A 17,275-nucleotide genomic window follows, 5' to 3' on the forward strand; every position below is an offset into this window, starting at 1 on the left:
TTCTTGTTCTCCCGTCCCTCATCAACATTTGCCACTCAATCGTAAGTAGCAGTGTGCGCTCATTGGCTACAGTACGAAGATTCCCAAAGGTTTTTGAATCTGCTTCTCCTTCCACTCCTTCCCGGTATCTAATAGAGTAATAGGACCTATCAGCTTTACCTAGACAATATGTGGAATTCACCCATTGAAAGATGCCCTAACTCTATTACCACCATCCTAAAGTGAGCCACTATGATTTCTCTTCAGGACCGCTTACTACACCATAACTTATTAGCTGGACACTTCATTGAGCTCCTCCCCATTCCAACAAATACTGTGTCCATTCTTCTTATAACCAAAGTAAACTTAAATCTATATATCAATCAATCAGAAAAATCTTTTCCTTAAGAAGTTAGCAGGGATCTTGTGCTTTCTCTGTATTCTCTCTCAGAGAGTGGAATGCAAAACTCTTGTCTTTTAACACTTTGCAAACATTGTCTAGAGTTGGCTAAAGAAATTCCTCTTTCTATTAGTTTCTGAGAAACTACTGAATTTCCAGTTCCTTTATGAATCTTGTGCTGCTAGCATCACAATATTCAATGGGGTCTGGGTCCTTCCACGCTATGTTTCTTTAAGATTTATTTCTTTATTTTAGACAGAGACAGAGAGAGAGAGAGCACGTTAGCAAGTGGGAGCTGCTGAGGGAGAGAAAGAGGGAGAGAATCTCAAGCAGGCTCCCAGCTGAGCCCACAGCCCCACAAGGTGGCTTGATCCCATGACCCTGAGACCACGACCTGATCCGAAATCAAGAGTCATAGTCTTAACCACTGAGCCCCCCAGGCACTCCCACAGCATTTTTCTGCAAGCAGAACTCTCTTATTTGTAATAGGGAAGTCTTAGCAACCTTAGACTTCATTCAAATCTTCTGCTTTGAAAGTTGTATGTCTTCATCCCCAACAGGAGCCCCAAACCTGTTAACCCTCTATGACCATGTCTGTCACTGTTACTTCCTAGAAGTGCAATTCTTTAGGCCCATGAATCCTGTCCCCTAGAGGAGGCTTCTTTCTTGCCCCCAAGTTTACCACAGCTGGAGAATTACCCTTATCTTATGCTTTTAACTTTTTTTTTTTTGAGGACTATTTTGTATACAGTATAGACTATAGATCTTCATTGTAAAGTTTGATAAAATTTTACATACGAATATGGTTGTTTAACTACATCCCCAGTGAAGCTAAAGGACTTGTCCCTTGAATCTTGAATTAAGCTCTTGGTAGTTTGGAGGAAAGCCAGTGTCCCCAGGTCTAGGTGAGAAACAGTAGATCCCTTTCTGTAAGCTCTCTCCTTTCCCCTACGACGTTTTCTTCTAGCTTCTCACTTTCTCAGGCTTGAGTAAATTGTACCACCTCAGGAGCAGCAAAAACTATTTCTGTTTCAATTCCTATCCCTAAGAAGTAGACTAGGTTTCTAGTGTTTTTGTTTTTGTTTTCTTTTCTTTTCTTTTTTCTTCTTTCTTTTCTTTTCTTTTCTTTTCTTTTCTTTTCTTTTCTTTTCTTTTCTTTTCTTTCCATTCCTTTCCTTTCCTTTCCTTTTCTTTTTTTTTTCCAGATATGCCTCTATTTTTCTTTTCTCAAGGATATTTAACTTAATTATTTTAATTCCATTTCCGTGTTGGTTAATGAAGATGAGAATCCTTTCTTATGTTCTGGGCATTTGTATTTGCTTTTTTGTGAAGCGTCTGCTCAAATCCTTTACCTGTTACTATATGGGTATTTTCATTTTTCTTACTGATTTGAAGGCGTTTTCTCTAACCTCTGGATACAAGCGCTCCTAAAAGACTTGCATAGCAAATATCTTTACTTTTTGTTTTATGGTTAGGGCTTATGGCCCTGTCAATTGATGTTTTATGACTTCTAGGTAACATTTCACAATTTTTGTCTGTATACAGTAACCAAAATGTGTATACAATTCCCAAAAGGCTGTAATGGTCACTTAGCCGTTTTGAAATGAGAGACACAGCACAGTTAATCAGCCTTTCTATTCAAGGAAGCACACAGATAGGGCCAAAGACCCCCAAATCATCGATAGTGCTGCTTACTGCAAATTGTCCTAAATATATATGGCACGTAGAAAGAAAGCATTCTTGGGCGTTAAGACCCAACTTTCCTTCTCATTGTTCTTCCCTAGGGAGTAATCTGAACGTGGAAGAATCATTAAAACACACTGGGCTTTACTTCTAGTTCTTCATATTGAGATTAAAAATTCTAGAAAAATTGTTCTCTAACATTAGTTTTAACTTCATTGTTTTATGATAAAATGTAGAGTGACAAAGTTGATTTAGAGATTTATGGTTTAAAGGAGAAAACAAAAGAATTACATCTTGTTGGAGAAAACTAGGTTTATTTTGTCATAGGTACATTTATTGACATATATCAGAAACAATATTGTTTTATGAACACCACACAAGCGGTAGAAATCCGTTTAGAAAATACGTTTGATTATCCACGTGGATAAAGTGTGCTGTTCTTTCTCAAATATGCACACCACATGGTGCCCTTGGAGGAGGTGCATTTCAGGAGAGGGAACTTTGAGGATTCAGGTTTGAAATGGAAGAGTCCCATCCTCACCAAGGTTCCCATTCCTAAGGCCCCAACACGTTTTTTCTTATTCTTATGTGTTCTTTAGGATCGGTCTTAGAGACACAGGGTGTTAAGCCAGGCTACTGATTTCCCCCTTCTTCTATTCCTGGTTTTATCTATTCCGTTTATAGTGCTGGGTTGTGAACTAAACAGCCCTTAAAACTTTCTACAATAAAACTCCAAAAATCTCTTTATCCAAATCGTGTCAGATTCAGGGAGAGAACCACAGCTCCGTTTTTGAAACTTTTCTTCAGACACATGAGGCGGAGGGTGCCTGGCTGCCTCAGTCCAAAGAGCGTGTGACTCTTGATCTGGGGTGTGAGTTTGAGCCCCACATTGGGTACAGGGATTACTTAAATAAAGGAAGAAATAAATGAATAAATAAACAAATGAATGACGGAACTTAAACAAAAAAGGGGAGGTAGATAGTCTGAAATACCTGTTCGGAAAGCTGTGGGGATTTGTATAGGAAGAGTAGGAAGTTTAACAAACCACAAATCGCTTGTCTTTTTTTCTTTTTTCTTTTTTTACTATAGTTGATCACCATGTGTCGTTGGACAATTCTGAGCTTCAATCTCCTTACCCCATTAAATGGGGAACATTTCACGGAGCTTTTGTGGTTTTTACAAGGCCTTAAGGAGAGAGCAGGGCCTTGCACATAGTAGCTGCTTAATATAAGCTAGTTTTCTTTTCTTTACTATTTTCCAACTTATCTTATATTCATTGTTAAGTAATTCAGGTACCCTTTACAACCAGAGTAAGAGCTAGATGCTTAGGGTTTTGAAATTGGACCGCCTGAGTCCCACTAATCCTTTGCTGTGTGACCTTGGACAGGTCTTACTGTTCTTATTTGAAAATGAGAACAATAATAGTACATATGACATTTTGGTAGGGATTGAATGAGATAAGCTTATACAGTCCTTTGCACCGTGTACGCCCCACGTAAATGCTTAATACCTGTTGCTATTTGAAACAGCAAAGAAAATGAAAAGGTTGAAATAGATATTTGTATTAAGCTGTAAGACAGCCATAGGAATTCACCTAAAGGGCCCATCAATATAAAAATGCAGAATTTAACAAAGGGCAGTAGTGAAAGCACAATGTGGAATTGGTCCGTGTTGATCATCACTGTTGCTCAGCTACCTGCTGGGCCTACTTTTGTGAGACTTTAAAGATACCGTAAAGTGCATACGGTCACTGATCTCGAAAGCTACTTGGGTCACCCCTGCAGTTACCCCACTATCCTACCACCAGCAGCCCACCTCAGCCAGTACTGACACGCCTTGACACTGACTATCCTGTTTAATAATTTCTGCCCTTACCTTGTATAAAAGACAGAAATAAAAGGACAGGTAGCTGTGTAGGGACCAAGGACAGGCCACCCCAAGGTGAAAATCCTTAGCATGAAGATGATTTTTGAGTTAGAAAGCAACCAAAATCCAGCCGGTTCACGGATAGCTCTTCACCTCTCCCTCAACGGTAAAGAGAAATTGTATTTCTCCAGGAAGAGAATCAAAGATAACGACATAACTAAGTATGGAAGACGCAGAAGAAGCTAACAAGTCCTGTTGCATCCGAGTCCTCCCTGTCCCATTGTTTCTGAATGAGCCAAGATTTGTTTATCAAACGGCTCCTCTTTCTCATCTTCCTGTAAATTGAATTCTCTCCCTTTGAAGTTTCAGACGCCTACTCCCTTCTTCTTAGCTCTGAATGACATATATATGTCATTTTGTGTGTCTTCGCAATTCTCATGCCTGTGTAGGGTCCCCATGTGTAGAAAATAAAACTTTATTTTCTCCTGTTAATCTGTCGCATGTCGATAGAAGACTTTACCTCAATTTTGACCTTAATCTGTACTTTCTGGTTAAATTCTTCTCTACAGCTTATCTTTTAATTCAGGCAAAGGACCCTTCAGGCAAAGCATCCTGTGATGAGAACAGAAACTAACCCTCAAGTGATAAGGACTGCTTGATGCCATCAAGACCCTGCAGGATTGACTCCAAGACAATGGTTGACCTGACCATGCTGCCCACATGCACATTCACTGATCTTTGTCCCACATTGGCCTCATAAACCAAGAAGTCGTTTGAGCACTTTGGAGGCCGTCTTTGAGATTTGAGTATGTGTCTTCCCAGTGTCAGCATCACTGAAATGGATTCCTTTCTTGCTTTGTCACTGCTCGATTCCCTGCCTTTGGATTTAATCAGTGACAAGTGTCCTAACCTGATGCGTTGGAACTCCTGGAGGCGGGTGCTCTTGCACCCTTGGGCTTCGGTGACAATGTCAGTTCGAGTCTTAGTTCAGCTAGAAGGATGTTGAAGTGCAGAGGAAACTGTTCCTCCCCCGCAGCTGCAATGTTCCCTCCTTGAGGAGAGAGCTCTGATTCTGCTCGGCCAATACCACTACCACCCTCAACACACTGTCTTTATTGCCTTGGCTCACATCTTTGTTTCCACTTTCTCCTTGACTCTCTTACCACCTCAACTCCCTGCCACCCATCCCCACCGCACACATCCCTCCGATAGTACTAGAGGCTCAGTAGATGGGAGGTCAACCTCTCTTTCATCCAGCTGTTAACACCAAAGGAAAGAATTTGTGCGTTCTAAGAAATACCATGTCATTATCAGCATCTTCCTCATCGCTAATGTTTATTGGACATTTCTGGTATGCCAGGAGGAGCACTTTCTATGTGTCATCTCCCTCAATTCTCACAAAAACATTGTAAGCGAATTTCTCCTGTTTCTCTTTTTTGACAGAAAGAATCAGGCTAACCTGATTTACATGGTTAATTGAGACGTTAACCATTTTGCCCAGATTGCACAACTAGTAAGTGAGGAAGACAGATTTTGAAAGCACATCTGACCAGAGCACAAATTTAGCCCCTGTATTCTGCTCCTTAGAGCCAAAGGAGTTTCCTTTTTTTTTTTTTTTTTTTTTTAGGAGTTTCCTTTTTTAGGTATATTCTTCCAGTCAAGCATTTTCCTAGTACTACAAAACAGGTTGGGTTTCGCGGTTTTTGCTTTTTGTTTCTCACTTTTTGGTTTTATTTTTCCATTGACAATTGATAAAATAGCAGTTTCTATCCTCGAACCTCTGTGCAGACTCCTAGCATGTGCCAGAAGCATATCTTCAGAGAACATTTTCTTCAGCTCTTTAGGTTCTTTGGGTTTTTTTAAAAAAAGATTTTTCAGAACATTTTTAATTGGGATTGTTATGTTGACATTTGTTTCTCATTCCATCTCATCAACTGTTTAGGTTGTCATGGTCAAGTTCAAAGAGACAATAAATGGAGGAGCCAAGTCCTAAGTTCAGAGAAATCACTGGAGCTGACCTTTCACGTTTGTGCAAGAAAGCCAGCTTTTATTTGTTTATTTCTTACTTCCCTACTTCCCTTCCATGGAAGTGAGTTTGTCTTAAACTGCCTTCCAAGGTGCTGGGGATAGTGCCATCCCCCACCAAATGATTCACTGGACCCTCTTTACAAGGTCCAGCTCCCCACTTCCAACATTTTTGCAAAGGGAATTTGATGTCATACATTATCTTCACTTATGAATTCTCTGTGAGCTAAATTAATTCTAAATGAGGTATACTACATTATGTGGTTCTCTCCCTTGTCGACTCTTGCCCTGGCACTACTTAGTGATTCCTTTGGCTCTCCTGACAAATCGAAACGTTCTTCCTAAATCCTCCGCCCAAAGTAGTTCCTGTGTCATCAAGCAATTACAGTTGCATTTTCTTAACCTTTCATTAATTGTCATTCACATCCCAGTTAAGGAAGACAGTGGAAGACGTGTTATCATTTGACAATTTAATAATATAGAATACAAGGAGACTAGTGATAACTCCTATAGAGGAAATGTTCTGCTTGAAGCAACGCAACAGAAGCCTGGAGGTTCTTCCTATGTAGCAGCAAGACTCTTATTGTTCTTTAGGAACTATATAAGTGAGAAACTCCACATCTCTCCAGAAGAAAGAGGAGGGTAACTGTAATTTAAAGGTAAGTACCTTCAATCTAATTTAAAGGTAAGTAACAACTCCTCCTCTTCCCCTCCCCTTCACTCTCCCGCTCCCCCTTTACCACCTTCTCCTCCTCCTCCTCCTCCTCCTCATCTTCATCCTCCTCCTCTTCTTCATCCTCCTCCTCTTCTTCTTCCTCCTCCTCTTCCTTACGCTATCCTGCTGGCTTTGAGCAAAGCCCAGCAAAAGGCATAAGATCAAGATTGGTAAGTCTGGTAGGATAACAGGCATGGTAAAGTTCTAATGAGCAGATATTTTAGCAACTACACTGTCTCTCTGTCATTCTTTTTTATTTTAAGATTGTATTCATGTATTTGAGAGAGAGAAAGAGAGAGGGAGGGAGGATGAGTAGGGTCGGGGTGAGGGAGAGGGAGAAGCAGACTCCCTGCCCAGCACAGAGCCCGACTTGAGGCAAGATCCCAGGAACCTGAGATCATGACCCAAGCCTAAAGCAGACGCTTAACCGACGGAGCCACTCAGGTCGAGTGGCCCTCTCAGTCATTATTTTTGCTTTCCTTTTTCCCAGAGCAAACCAGAGAACAAGAAGTGACAGAATTAGATTACTATCTCTGCGCCAATTCCAAAACAGCCACTGACAAGGAATAATTTACTCAGCAGATAATCTGTTTAACCATCATTTCACTTCATCTTTGTTCTTTCAGTCTCTTGATCCTCCTATCAATGTTTTGGAATGTCAAGTACTCTAATGCTTTCTAAGGTTTTCCGAAGTTGGTCTCTTTGCATCCCAAGAGTTGTGTCCTATTATTTTGGTCATATGCTATGGAGATTTTAGGGAGCAATTTGTTGTATTTCAGATAGGATTTCTAATAAATAATTGCAGTAATCAAGACAAGATTTCTTATTGATACACTTGTGGCTTTGGTCAAAAGTCATAAATTTTTGTAATTGTAAATAAGTAATAGCATGACAAGGTTCTTTTAAATGTAATTTTAGGTTAGGAGAGACAAGGAAGTGGCGACTAAATGCCATGCATAAACTTGCACTGGATCATGGCACAGAAAATGCACAGTGTGCAACGCTTTTGCAAGCAGCTGAAGAGCTCTTTTCCTTTTTGTATCTTCTAGAACTAAACACAGAGGACTCCTCTTGTTCTCTATAGGTAAATGCAGTTATCACCCTTAGTCACATTCCAGTCTTTCCAAGCCGAACACCCTTAATTCACTCAATGATCCCTTGCTTGGTATTGTTTCTAACCCACTCATTATTCTGGGCATGTTTCAATGTCACACTCCAGTGAACTCAGGAACTCACATGGATTCTGAGTAACCATAGTTTCCTGAGTCTGAAGCTGCTTTGAGCCTCTTCCTGAGGGCTGCTTTCCTTTTTCAAGCATTTTTCAAGCGAGAGAACTTCTATTAGCCTGTCTTGACCCTTTGTTGTTCTTCCATTGCATGGATGGTATTTCTGTTAATTTTGCCTTTTCTGTCATGATGAATCTCTTGGCTCATTCTGTAGGAAAGAGGCCTGAAGTACTTGAGGTTTGGGCAGCGTAACCAATGTTGAATAGGCTAGTGAAACAGAACCATAGTTCTCAAGTGAGTATTACAAAACGGAATACTTATAACTAATAGTTGAGGAGGATGAACAACTGTTTTAATCAACCCGACTGACTTATGGTTTTCTAATGAAGAGCTTGAGCAGACCTTGAACCCAACAGGTCGAGGGAGGCCCAAGTGGCAAATCAGATATCGGTGAGAGGTGTCTATGCATGGGTTTGAAAGGTGATATCGTTCTCTTGGGTATTTATACAGGAGTGTGTCTGAGTTTCCTGCAGCATCAGGAGAGGGAGACAGAGACACCATGACTTCTACCAAGATGCTGCTGCTCTTGCTGTCCATGGCTTTGGTCGCCCTGTGCTCTGCTCAGGGCATCAGTGATGGTAAGCTGGGAGATGGGGGATCACACAAGCCTGAGGTTATGATTCATGGAAAAGGGGAAGGTTGAATTGAGCTTTCTCAGAAACTGAGTACTTTCTCTTCAGAAACTAGGTGAACAAAAGAGGAGAAAACATTACTTTTTATGTTTGATATCATTAATTATTCATGGCAACAACTTACAGTAGTGCTTATTACTCAGAGTTTACACATGAACCATGACTCTGGAAAGGGGAAAGTTGGGACCTCTAAAAGTAAGCTTTTAGGGTCTGGTTGTAGGAGGGCTTTATTAGGAATGAGTTGATGATTTAAGAGTTTAGGAGGCAAGTGTACTGAGGTGCTGGGGAGAGTCTTGGAGAGTCACCACTTGATGCCAGTAGAGACATGAACAGATTGATGTTTGTTTCAGGGAGTTTGGGGCAAGTTCCTGAAATAAATCGTAAATATTTGAAACTTTTGTCTTTCTGGGCAAGAGCTTTGTGGAATAGTGAAGTCACGTTAATCTAGCTAGTAAGCTATGTGGTTTCAGGTCTCCAACTTTCTCTGTTGCAAGAAGTCACTTAATCTCTCTTCTATCTACAGTCATTGCAGCTCTTCATTTCCGTATAGCTGATGCAGAAGTGGTAAAACTGTATGAGTCTGTCACCTCTGCTTCAGCACCACTGGTCAGGACTAGGGTTGTAGTTTGGGCAATGTTGCTCCATTGTATCCAAACCTCTTAGGATTCTGGCTTCTCTTAGACACCCCACTCATTTGTAAGTGTTTTTCTCTAATACCTTCTACAACCAATGGCTAATGATTTGGCTGACACAAATCCTCGCATTTGTAAGGGAGTTATCTCTATTGACATTCAACTAATTGGAAGCATAAAGATACTATGTAATGTAACTCAACTACTATAGTTGTTCAATGGGTAAGCTTACCATTGCACCTTACTCATTTTCAGCATTAATGCTTAACGCCCTTGGTAGTAAAGCCTTGATACCTTGGAAAGGGCAAGTTTTCTCAGAGCAGGTGAAATGTGAAGCCAGGATTAGTTGGACAATCTTCAAATGAGAAACACTGAAGTCAGTTTTAATGATGTGGGTGGGAATGTGCATAGAAGGGAGGATGAAGAAAGACCAGAGTCCGTGGGGGAGCTAACGAATTGTAAGTCACACCACCGAAGAAGTGGCAAAATTGAGCAAAGGTCAACCGAAAATTTTGTGGCTTACGGAACACCTTTATAAGTTTAATGAATTTCCCCAGCTCCTAGCTTGTCAAGGACCCTGCAATTTGGGTTATGAAGTATTTCGTATGTCACTTTTTTGGCTCTTTCTTTGCTGAAGCCTCTTAAGAGGAAGAGCAGACACCCTAATTATTAGGTGAGTTATTTCTAACTCAATCAACTTATTTAGACTTTTTCTAAATGGATTCAAGGAATCAGCGGGTCACAGAAATAACCCAGAATTTCGATGCTTTTTTTTTTTTACTTTTAAATCACGCGTAAGCTTTAAAATTTCCTTTCTCAACCATGATACTCTGTATAGTTTATCCCTATTAGTTCCCCATCACAGGAGGAGCACAAAGACCAAAAGGGGGGAAAGAAGTTGAGCAGGAGGGAATGCATTGTTTGGATTTAAGAGTTGTCTCAGATCTAGACAGTGCGGTCACCGCTTTCCTTCTGAATTTTCCCTGCTTCAGTTACCTGGCCTTGGTTGTCTTTGTAAGGGCAGGCATATCAGAGGATTCCTCAAAGGGTGGTTTGATTATCCACCTGCTCAACCCCATCACTGATGCAATAAAATCCTATACTTCACAGAAACCATGGCAGGATCCTGTACTTGGTATCAAGGCTTCAAAAGTAAATGAAACTTTGTTCCTACCTTTAAGGAACACAGGATCTAATGGAAGATTTGACTTGGACATAACAATGATCACTGCCCAAAAGCTGGCAAAATAAGGGATTACAGAAGCTCCAAACAGGGGAGAAAAGAGGAAGCCTCATACAGGAGATGCCATGTGATCTGGACCCCGCAGCGTGGAGGCATGGGCAACAGCAGAGTGAAATGCAAAGCTAAATCTATGCATATACTGTTTTCACTAATCTAGGAATGCTGAATAATCAGTAAGGATGAAGTGAATCTAGGAACATAGAGCTGGAGATGTGGGTTCATTTCATATTGTGCAGGATGTTATAAACGGCAAAGTGAATTTGTAATTTATTCCGTGGGCAACAGAGAGAGTTTTGAAAAAGCAAGTGACACACCGATTTCGCTGTCGGTCTGACAACAATGAGGAGTAAGGAGCCTGAGAGCACAGACTGTGTCTGTTAAGCTCGGCATCTTCGCATCTGACAAAAGGTGCAATTTAGTATATGGGCATTGCATAAAATATACGACAAAACCGGAAGAGAAGGATTCTAAGAGAGACAGCCAGGAGATGATGAAGAAATGATTGAGAGTGGATGCAAGACATGGTGAGGGATTACTTAAAATCTTTGCAAAGGGGGGAGGGGCTGGCTGATCAGTTGGTAGAGCACGGGACTCTTGTTCTCAGGCTGTGAGTTTGAGCCCCACGACGGGTGTAGAAATTCCTTAAAAACAAAATCTTCAAACCAGAAAGAGAGTTGGTGAGGGCTTGTACTCAAGTATAGCTACCAGAAATTTGCAAAGGGAAACAATAGAAGGTAGGCTTTCTTTACAGCTTCTGTTTGCGACAGACCTCACAACTTGTAGAAGGGGATGGAAGAAAGGGCAGGTGGGTGTTCTATGATTTGCTGTACCACTGTGAAGAGTAGACACAGTGAACCTGTCTGGTGGTTTTTCCCAGATATCATGAGATATCTGGTGATTATAGATGAATTGGTGTATATCACAGCACGTTCGGAATATATGTCAATACAGAATCAGCAGAAGCACCCCAAAAGGCAGAGTGGGCAAACAAGACCCGCTAAGCTAAGTACATGCACTGTCACGAGGCCAGGGTCTCTGTGCCCCTTCTCCTCTGGGATTTGATTCTAGGCCCTGGTCACTACCTAACACCTCAGAAACCAGCAGTGTATTTCCTCTAACTACACTGACGCTATCGTACATCCCAGGCTTGCCTCCTTTCAGTTTGTGGCTAACCTATGTTTTTTTCTGTTCCTTTCTGAATCTGTGTTGTCTTGCCTAAGTAGATGATGAATTATTGGAAGAGAGCCCAGAGGAATTACAAGTCCAACCTCAAGAAGAAAATGGAGATCCAAGAGGCAAACCTGGGGACAAAGGCCATGGTCCACCAAAGAAGCCTCATAACCAGGGTGTCCAGGGAGGTCCCAAAGGCCCAGGTGGCCCAGGTGGCCCTCAAGGACCAGGTAGCCAAAAAGGACCAGGTGGCCCACAAGGACCAGGTGGCCAAGGGCGTCCAGGCAGCCAGGGTCGTCCAGGTGGCCCCCAAGGCCCAGCTGGCCAACAAGGACCAGGTAGCCAACAAGGGCCAGGTGGTCAAGGTCGTCCAGGTGGCCCACAAGGACCAGCTGGCCAACAGGGACCAGGTGGTCAAGGTCGTCCAGGTGGCCCACAAGGACCCGGTAGCCAACAAGGACCTGGAGGCCAAGGTGGTCCAGGTGGTCCACAAGGACCCGGTGGCCAAAATGGTTCAGGTGGCCCACAAGGACCAGCTGGCCAACAAGGACCCGGTGGCCAAGGTGGTCCAGGTCGTCCACAAGGACCCGGTGACCAAAATGGTACAAGTGACCCACAAGGACCAGCTGGCCAACAAGGACCCGGTAGCCAAGGTGGTCCAGGTCGTCCACAAGGACCCGGTGGCCAAAATGGTTCAGGTGACCCACAAGGACCTGCTGGCCAACAAGGACCTGGGGGCCAAGGTGGTCCAGGTCGTCCACAAGGACCCGGTGGCCAAAATGGTACAGGTGACCCTCAAGGACCAGCTGGCCAACAAGGACCCGGGGGCCAAGGTGGTCCAGGTCGTCCACAAGGACCCGGTGGCCAAAATGGTTCAAGTGACCCACAAGGACCAGCTGGCCAACAAGGACCCGGTGGCCAAGGTGGTCCAGGTCGTCCACAAGGACCCGGTGGCCAAAATGGTTCAGGTGACCCACAAGGACCAGCTGGCCAACAGGGACCAGGTAGCCAACAAGGACCAGGGGGCCCAGGTCATCCAGGTGGCCCACAAGGACCCGGTACCCAACAAGGACCCAGTGGCCAAGGTGGTCCAGGTCGTCCACAAGGACCTGGTGGCCAAAATGGTTCAGGTGACCCACAAGGACCAGCTGGCCAACCGGGACCCGGGGGCCAAGGTCGTCCAGGTGGCCAACAAGGACCCGGTAGCCCACAAGGACCCGGTAGCCAAGGTGGTCCCGGTGGTCCACAAGGACCAGCTGGCCAACAAGGACCCAGTGGCCAAGGAGGTCCAGGAGGCCAACAAGGACCAGCTGGACAACAAGGACCAGGTAGCCCACAAGGACCAGCTGGACAACAAGGACCAGGTGGCCAAGGTCGTCCTGATGGCCCTGGTGGCCCTGGTGCCCAGAGAGACCAACAGGGAAGAGATGAGCAGCGTGGTCAGCCTGGTGGCCAGTGACAAGGAATACCAACTAAAAAGGACCTCCGCTGATGCTCTAGGTATTAAGTGTATTCTTATTCCCTGATCTAGTGAATTTCTCCTTTTCAGTGTCCTCATGCTCTCTTCTTGTTTCTGTTCTCTCGTCTCATTTAAGCCTTGGCTTAATCACTCCTAAACTTCTTGTCCTTGTGGTGATTCTCCTTGCATCAGCCTTACCCATAGAAAAGTCTCCTCCATTATCAGAGCCAGTGTTCCTTCCACCCTGATCTTTTGCTTTCTTTTCTTTTCCTTTTCTTTTCCTTTTCTTTTCCTTTTCTTTTCCTTTTCTTTTCCTTTTCCTTTCCTTTCCTTTCCTTTCCTTTCCTTTCCTTTCCTTTCCTTTCCTTTCCTTTCCTGTCTTATATTTTTTTTTAAGAATGACTCCCTCATTCTTTTATTAGCCTACAGCCTTCACAATTTGTACGTTCCCATGCCTTTCCTCTCCTCTCTTCCCTTCTCTCTATTCTCTCCTGGCCTCCTCCTCTCACATCTGCTGTTTCTTCTCTCTCTCTTAACATGATGTTTTATAATGTCTTCTACTATCTACTAGTAGAAATACAGACGCAGATCATGTCCAAGCCCAAATAATAATTCTGTCTGAAATTCTTCTCTTCGTTTAGAAATGCATAGAGATCAAGTGGTGACCATGGAGTTTTCAGTGGTGGAAACTTGGCCTTTCCTTTCTCCGACTTCAAATCATCAATAAAGTCATCAGCATTAAAGCCGTGGCTCTTGTTTTCCTTCTAGGGCCATGGTTCCTAGGCAGGGGACAAGAAGGAGAGGTTGGGAGATCCAAAGCCCTGAGTGGACTCCAAATATTGTGCATTGTGCGGCTTTACATAGCTCAGATTTTCATTATTTTGTAAGGGACCTAACTGCCATCAATATTCCCATGCAAAAGAAATTTGTATTCTTGAGACCAGTAAGGGAGTTGTCCAAGTTCTGATCACCAACATGCACACCCTCTTCTTAGCTCAAACACAGAGAACATTACCTTGTGAACTCCTTTGATTTCTGGGAGTCATTCAATGCATGTGTGTTATATTATGAGGTGAGGGTGTGTGGAAAAGGGAACACTGTGCGCTGTTGGTGGGAATGCAAACTGGTGCGGCCACTAGAAGCAAGCAAGAGTATGGACGTTCCTCAAAGACTGAACACTAGAGCGACAATACAGTGTAACAAGTCTACTTCTGGGTATTTCCCCAAAGAAAAGGAAAACGGTATTTTGATAAGACATATGCACCCGTCATGTTCACTGCAGCATTCTTTACCATAGCCAAGATATGGAGGAGTCTAAGTATGCATGGATACATGAATGGCTAAAGACGATGTGGTGTGTAGACACAATGGAACATTATTCGGTGATGAAAAGGAAGGAAATCTTGCCCTGTGCGACCACACAGATGGATCTAGAGAGCATAGTGCTAAGGGAAAGAAGTCAGTCCGAGAAAGACAAATACCATGTGATTTGATACACCTGTGGGAGCTAAAGCCAAAAGAAATGAGCCAACAACACAAAACAGACACAGAGTCATAGATACAGAGAACTAATTATCCAGTGGTGTCGGAAGGCAGGGGGTGGGAGGTTGTGCAAAATGAGATGAAAACACAGGTGAAAAGGTACAAACATACATTTATAGAATCAATAAAATACGGGGATACTACCTACACTCAAGGAACACAGGAATGCAGGTAGTAATATCTAGCAACATTCTATCGATAGATGGTAGCTGGCTTTTCCAGGTGATCCTTCAAAATGTGTATAAATATTGAATCACTCCGTTGTATACCTGAAGCTCCTAAATATTGTATGTCAACTGAGCTTCAATATTTTTCAAAAGAGAAAATTAACCAGAAAATAAATAAAAATGAATAGGGAAAATTAGGACACACGAAAGTACAAAGGGAGAATGCCAAGTGACCATCGGGGCAGAGACTGGGGTGATGTGGCAGAAGCTAAGGAACACCAAAGATTGCCAGCAAGCCAGGAGAAGCTGGGTGAAAGACCTGGAAGCGATTCTTCCCGAGAGCCCTAAACAGCACCAACACCTTGTCTTTAGACTTCTGGTCTCCAGGGCTGGGAGGACATACACTTCTGTCCTTTAGGCCACTTGCTTTGTAGTACTTTGTTACAGCGACCCTATCCAACTAACCCAGTGAGAAAATCTACTTACCAGAATTTTTCAATGAAGGGGGGATACTTGGACTAATGACAATGCACCTGTTCCAAACACCTTGGCGCCTCTGAGTGGAGAACACCAGAAGGAGATTGTTCAGGGGAGCACCCTCAGTCGATGGCCCTAGGAACTGTGCTTCACCTCGACATTCTTTTTTCTCTGGGAGTCCTAATAGGATAATACCTGTGGACACTCACGCATGTAAAGGCAGGCGGCCCCAAGAGGCTGACTAGAGCACTAGGTGAGGATAAAGAAGAAGGTTCTAGTGGACATGTGTATCAAGAATATAAGAAGTTTGCTCTTAGCATTAGCATGAATAAATAATTTACAGGTCAGGAGAACAGACACCATGGAAACATGTACAATTCTGTTTATTCTCACACACCCTGCCAGGTTCAGTTCTGAAATCCGACCTAGAGCTGACGTTCTCTTCAGAAGCCAAATTGATCTCTGGTTGCTGGCATTCTCAGGACCCACTTAGACTTGGTATACAATTTCTGAAGGGGCGTGACTATCCTATAGATGGAGTTGGGTACATTTCACAATGCAAAATGTTTTAAGACTTATAAACCCGAGGCTGGAAATATTTGAAAGTGACTTGGGTGAGGACTCAAGAAAGAAGTAACACCTTTCTGTTTACCATCAAGCAGGGGAGGAGGCCCAGCTGTGATCTTGTCCCATTTTCCATCCTTTACTGAAAGCACAGGGGAAAAGAAATGTAAAAGACAAACACCAGCAGGCCTCCTAATAACACAAGGTACTAAAGATAACTGACAATAACTTACTAGATAATGGGTTGCTCTCATTTCAGTCCAAATACTGGGCTTCAAAGTTCACAGTCTTGTATGCAAATCAATACCCTATTGCATAATACAAGACTAGTGAATAGGCAGGGACATTTACAAGTGTCCCATTAATGGCATGCTTTGTTTTCAGAAAGAGAGCCCCAAACTTGGCTTTCCTAGCAGTATTATCTGCATGCCTCGCAGTATTATCTTCAGTTGAGAGCTTTACTCCCCAATTCTTCACCCCTAATATCCTTCAGAAGAACTGTTTCCCAGCCCAGCAGAAGGAACTTCCAGTTTACTCACATGACAAGAAATCGAGTAGGTATTCCCCCACCTAAAACCAAACGTTATGTTAAAAGTTATACCCCGGTCTGAGGTATTTACAAAGAAACGATCATGCGACTCCCACTCTCCAAAAATTTCTTGGTTGCCCACAGAATCGATCACAGATTCACTTTGACATTCACAACATTCTTCGTAATCTGGAACTAGCCCACAACTCCAGCTTTATCTTCTGATCTTCTCCTCAATCTCACTGACATTCCTGTTCCTAGACTGTTGAAAATAGTATGCTACATGCATAGATTGAGCCATGCCTTCCACTCTGCTTTCTGCCTTACTGCTCTGTAGAATCCAGACCCCATGGCACCTCCTGTAGGACGCCCTCATTGTCTCCTGTGTTCTGCACATCCGAAATTCCTTCTTTTGCCACTTTTCTGGTAGTGCTCATCATTATGACAAAGCTAAATCTTCCATTAGATCCTACATTCCTTAAGGACAGGAACAAGTTTTCACTGTCCTCAGTGCCAAGAACAATGCTGTTTAAGGACAGTGGAAAAGACAACGCCAACGTTGTTGTTTTGCATACTGTTGACTTTGGGGGCTTAATTATATGATTCTACCTGAACAGAGAAATGGTCCCTAAAGATGAAATTCTTCTGCCACACCAGGCAACACCTTTCTAGCAGTTTGAGAAGAGCCTTTTTTTTCCAGTACCTCTTCAATGCAAGTCACAGAGAGGATTCTACTACCCAGGCAGATTTGAAGGATAGAAGTGGGTATTTGCACACAACTTTTAATCACGTGTTTCAAATTTTACCATACCAAAGTTAAATACCAAATCATCTTATGCTTTCCTAGATCCTTAGAAACTTAGAAATCCTGATTCGATGTGGAGGAGAACGTCCCTCACACACAGT

The 17,275-nt window shown here is 43.0% G+C and overlaps 1 protein-coding gene across 1 annotated transcript; it reads left to right on the top strand.

The window, feature by feature from the left end:
- The first annotated feature begins 7,929 nt into the window (after window positions 1-7,929).
- Window positions 7,930-13,823, top strand: LOC123781772 (uncharacterized). Its single transcript, XM_087855634.1, is given in 5 exon segments — window positions 7,930-8,051; window positions 8,405-8,532; window positions 11,685-11,905; window positions 11,907-13,131; window positions 13,732-13,823. Coding segments are annotated over 4 exon segments (1,611 nt in total). The 5' UTR covers window positions 7,930-8,051; window positions 8,405-8,453; the 3' UTR covers window positions 13,818-13,823.
- Window positions 13,824-17,275: the final 3,452 nt, after the last annotated feature.

The sequence above is a fragment of the Ursus americanus genome, chromosome 25, assembly GCF_024610735.1.
Source record: "Ursus americanus isolate L20-20 chromosome 25, mUrsAme1.1.p, whole genome shotgun sequence".
NCBI lineage: Eukaryota > Metazoa > Chordata > Mammalia > Carnivora > Ursidae > Ursus > Ursus americanus.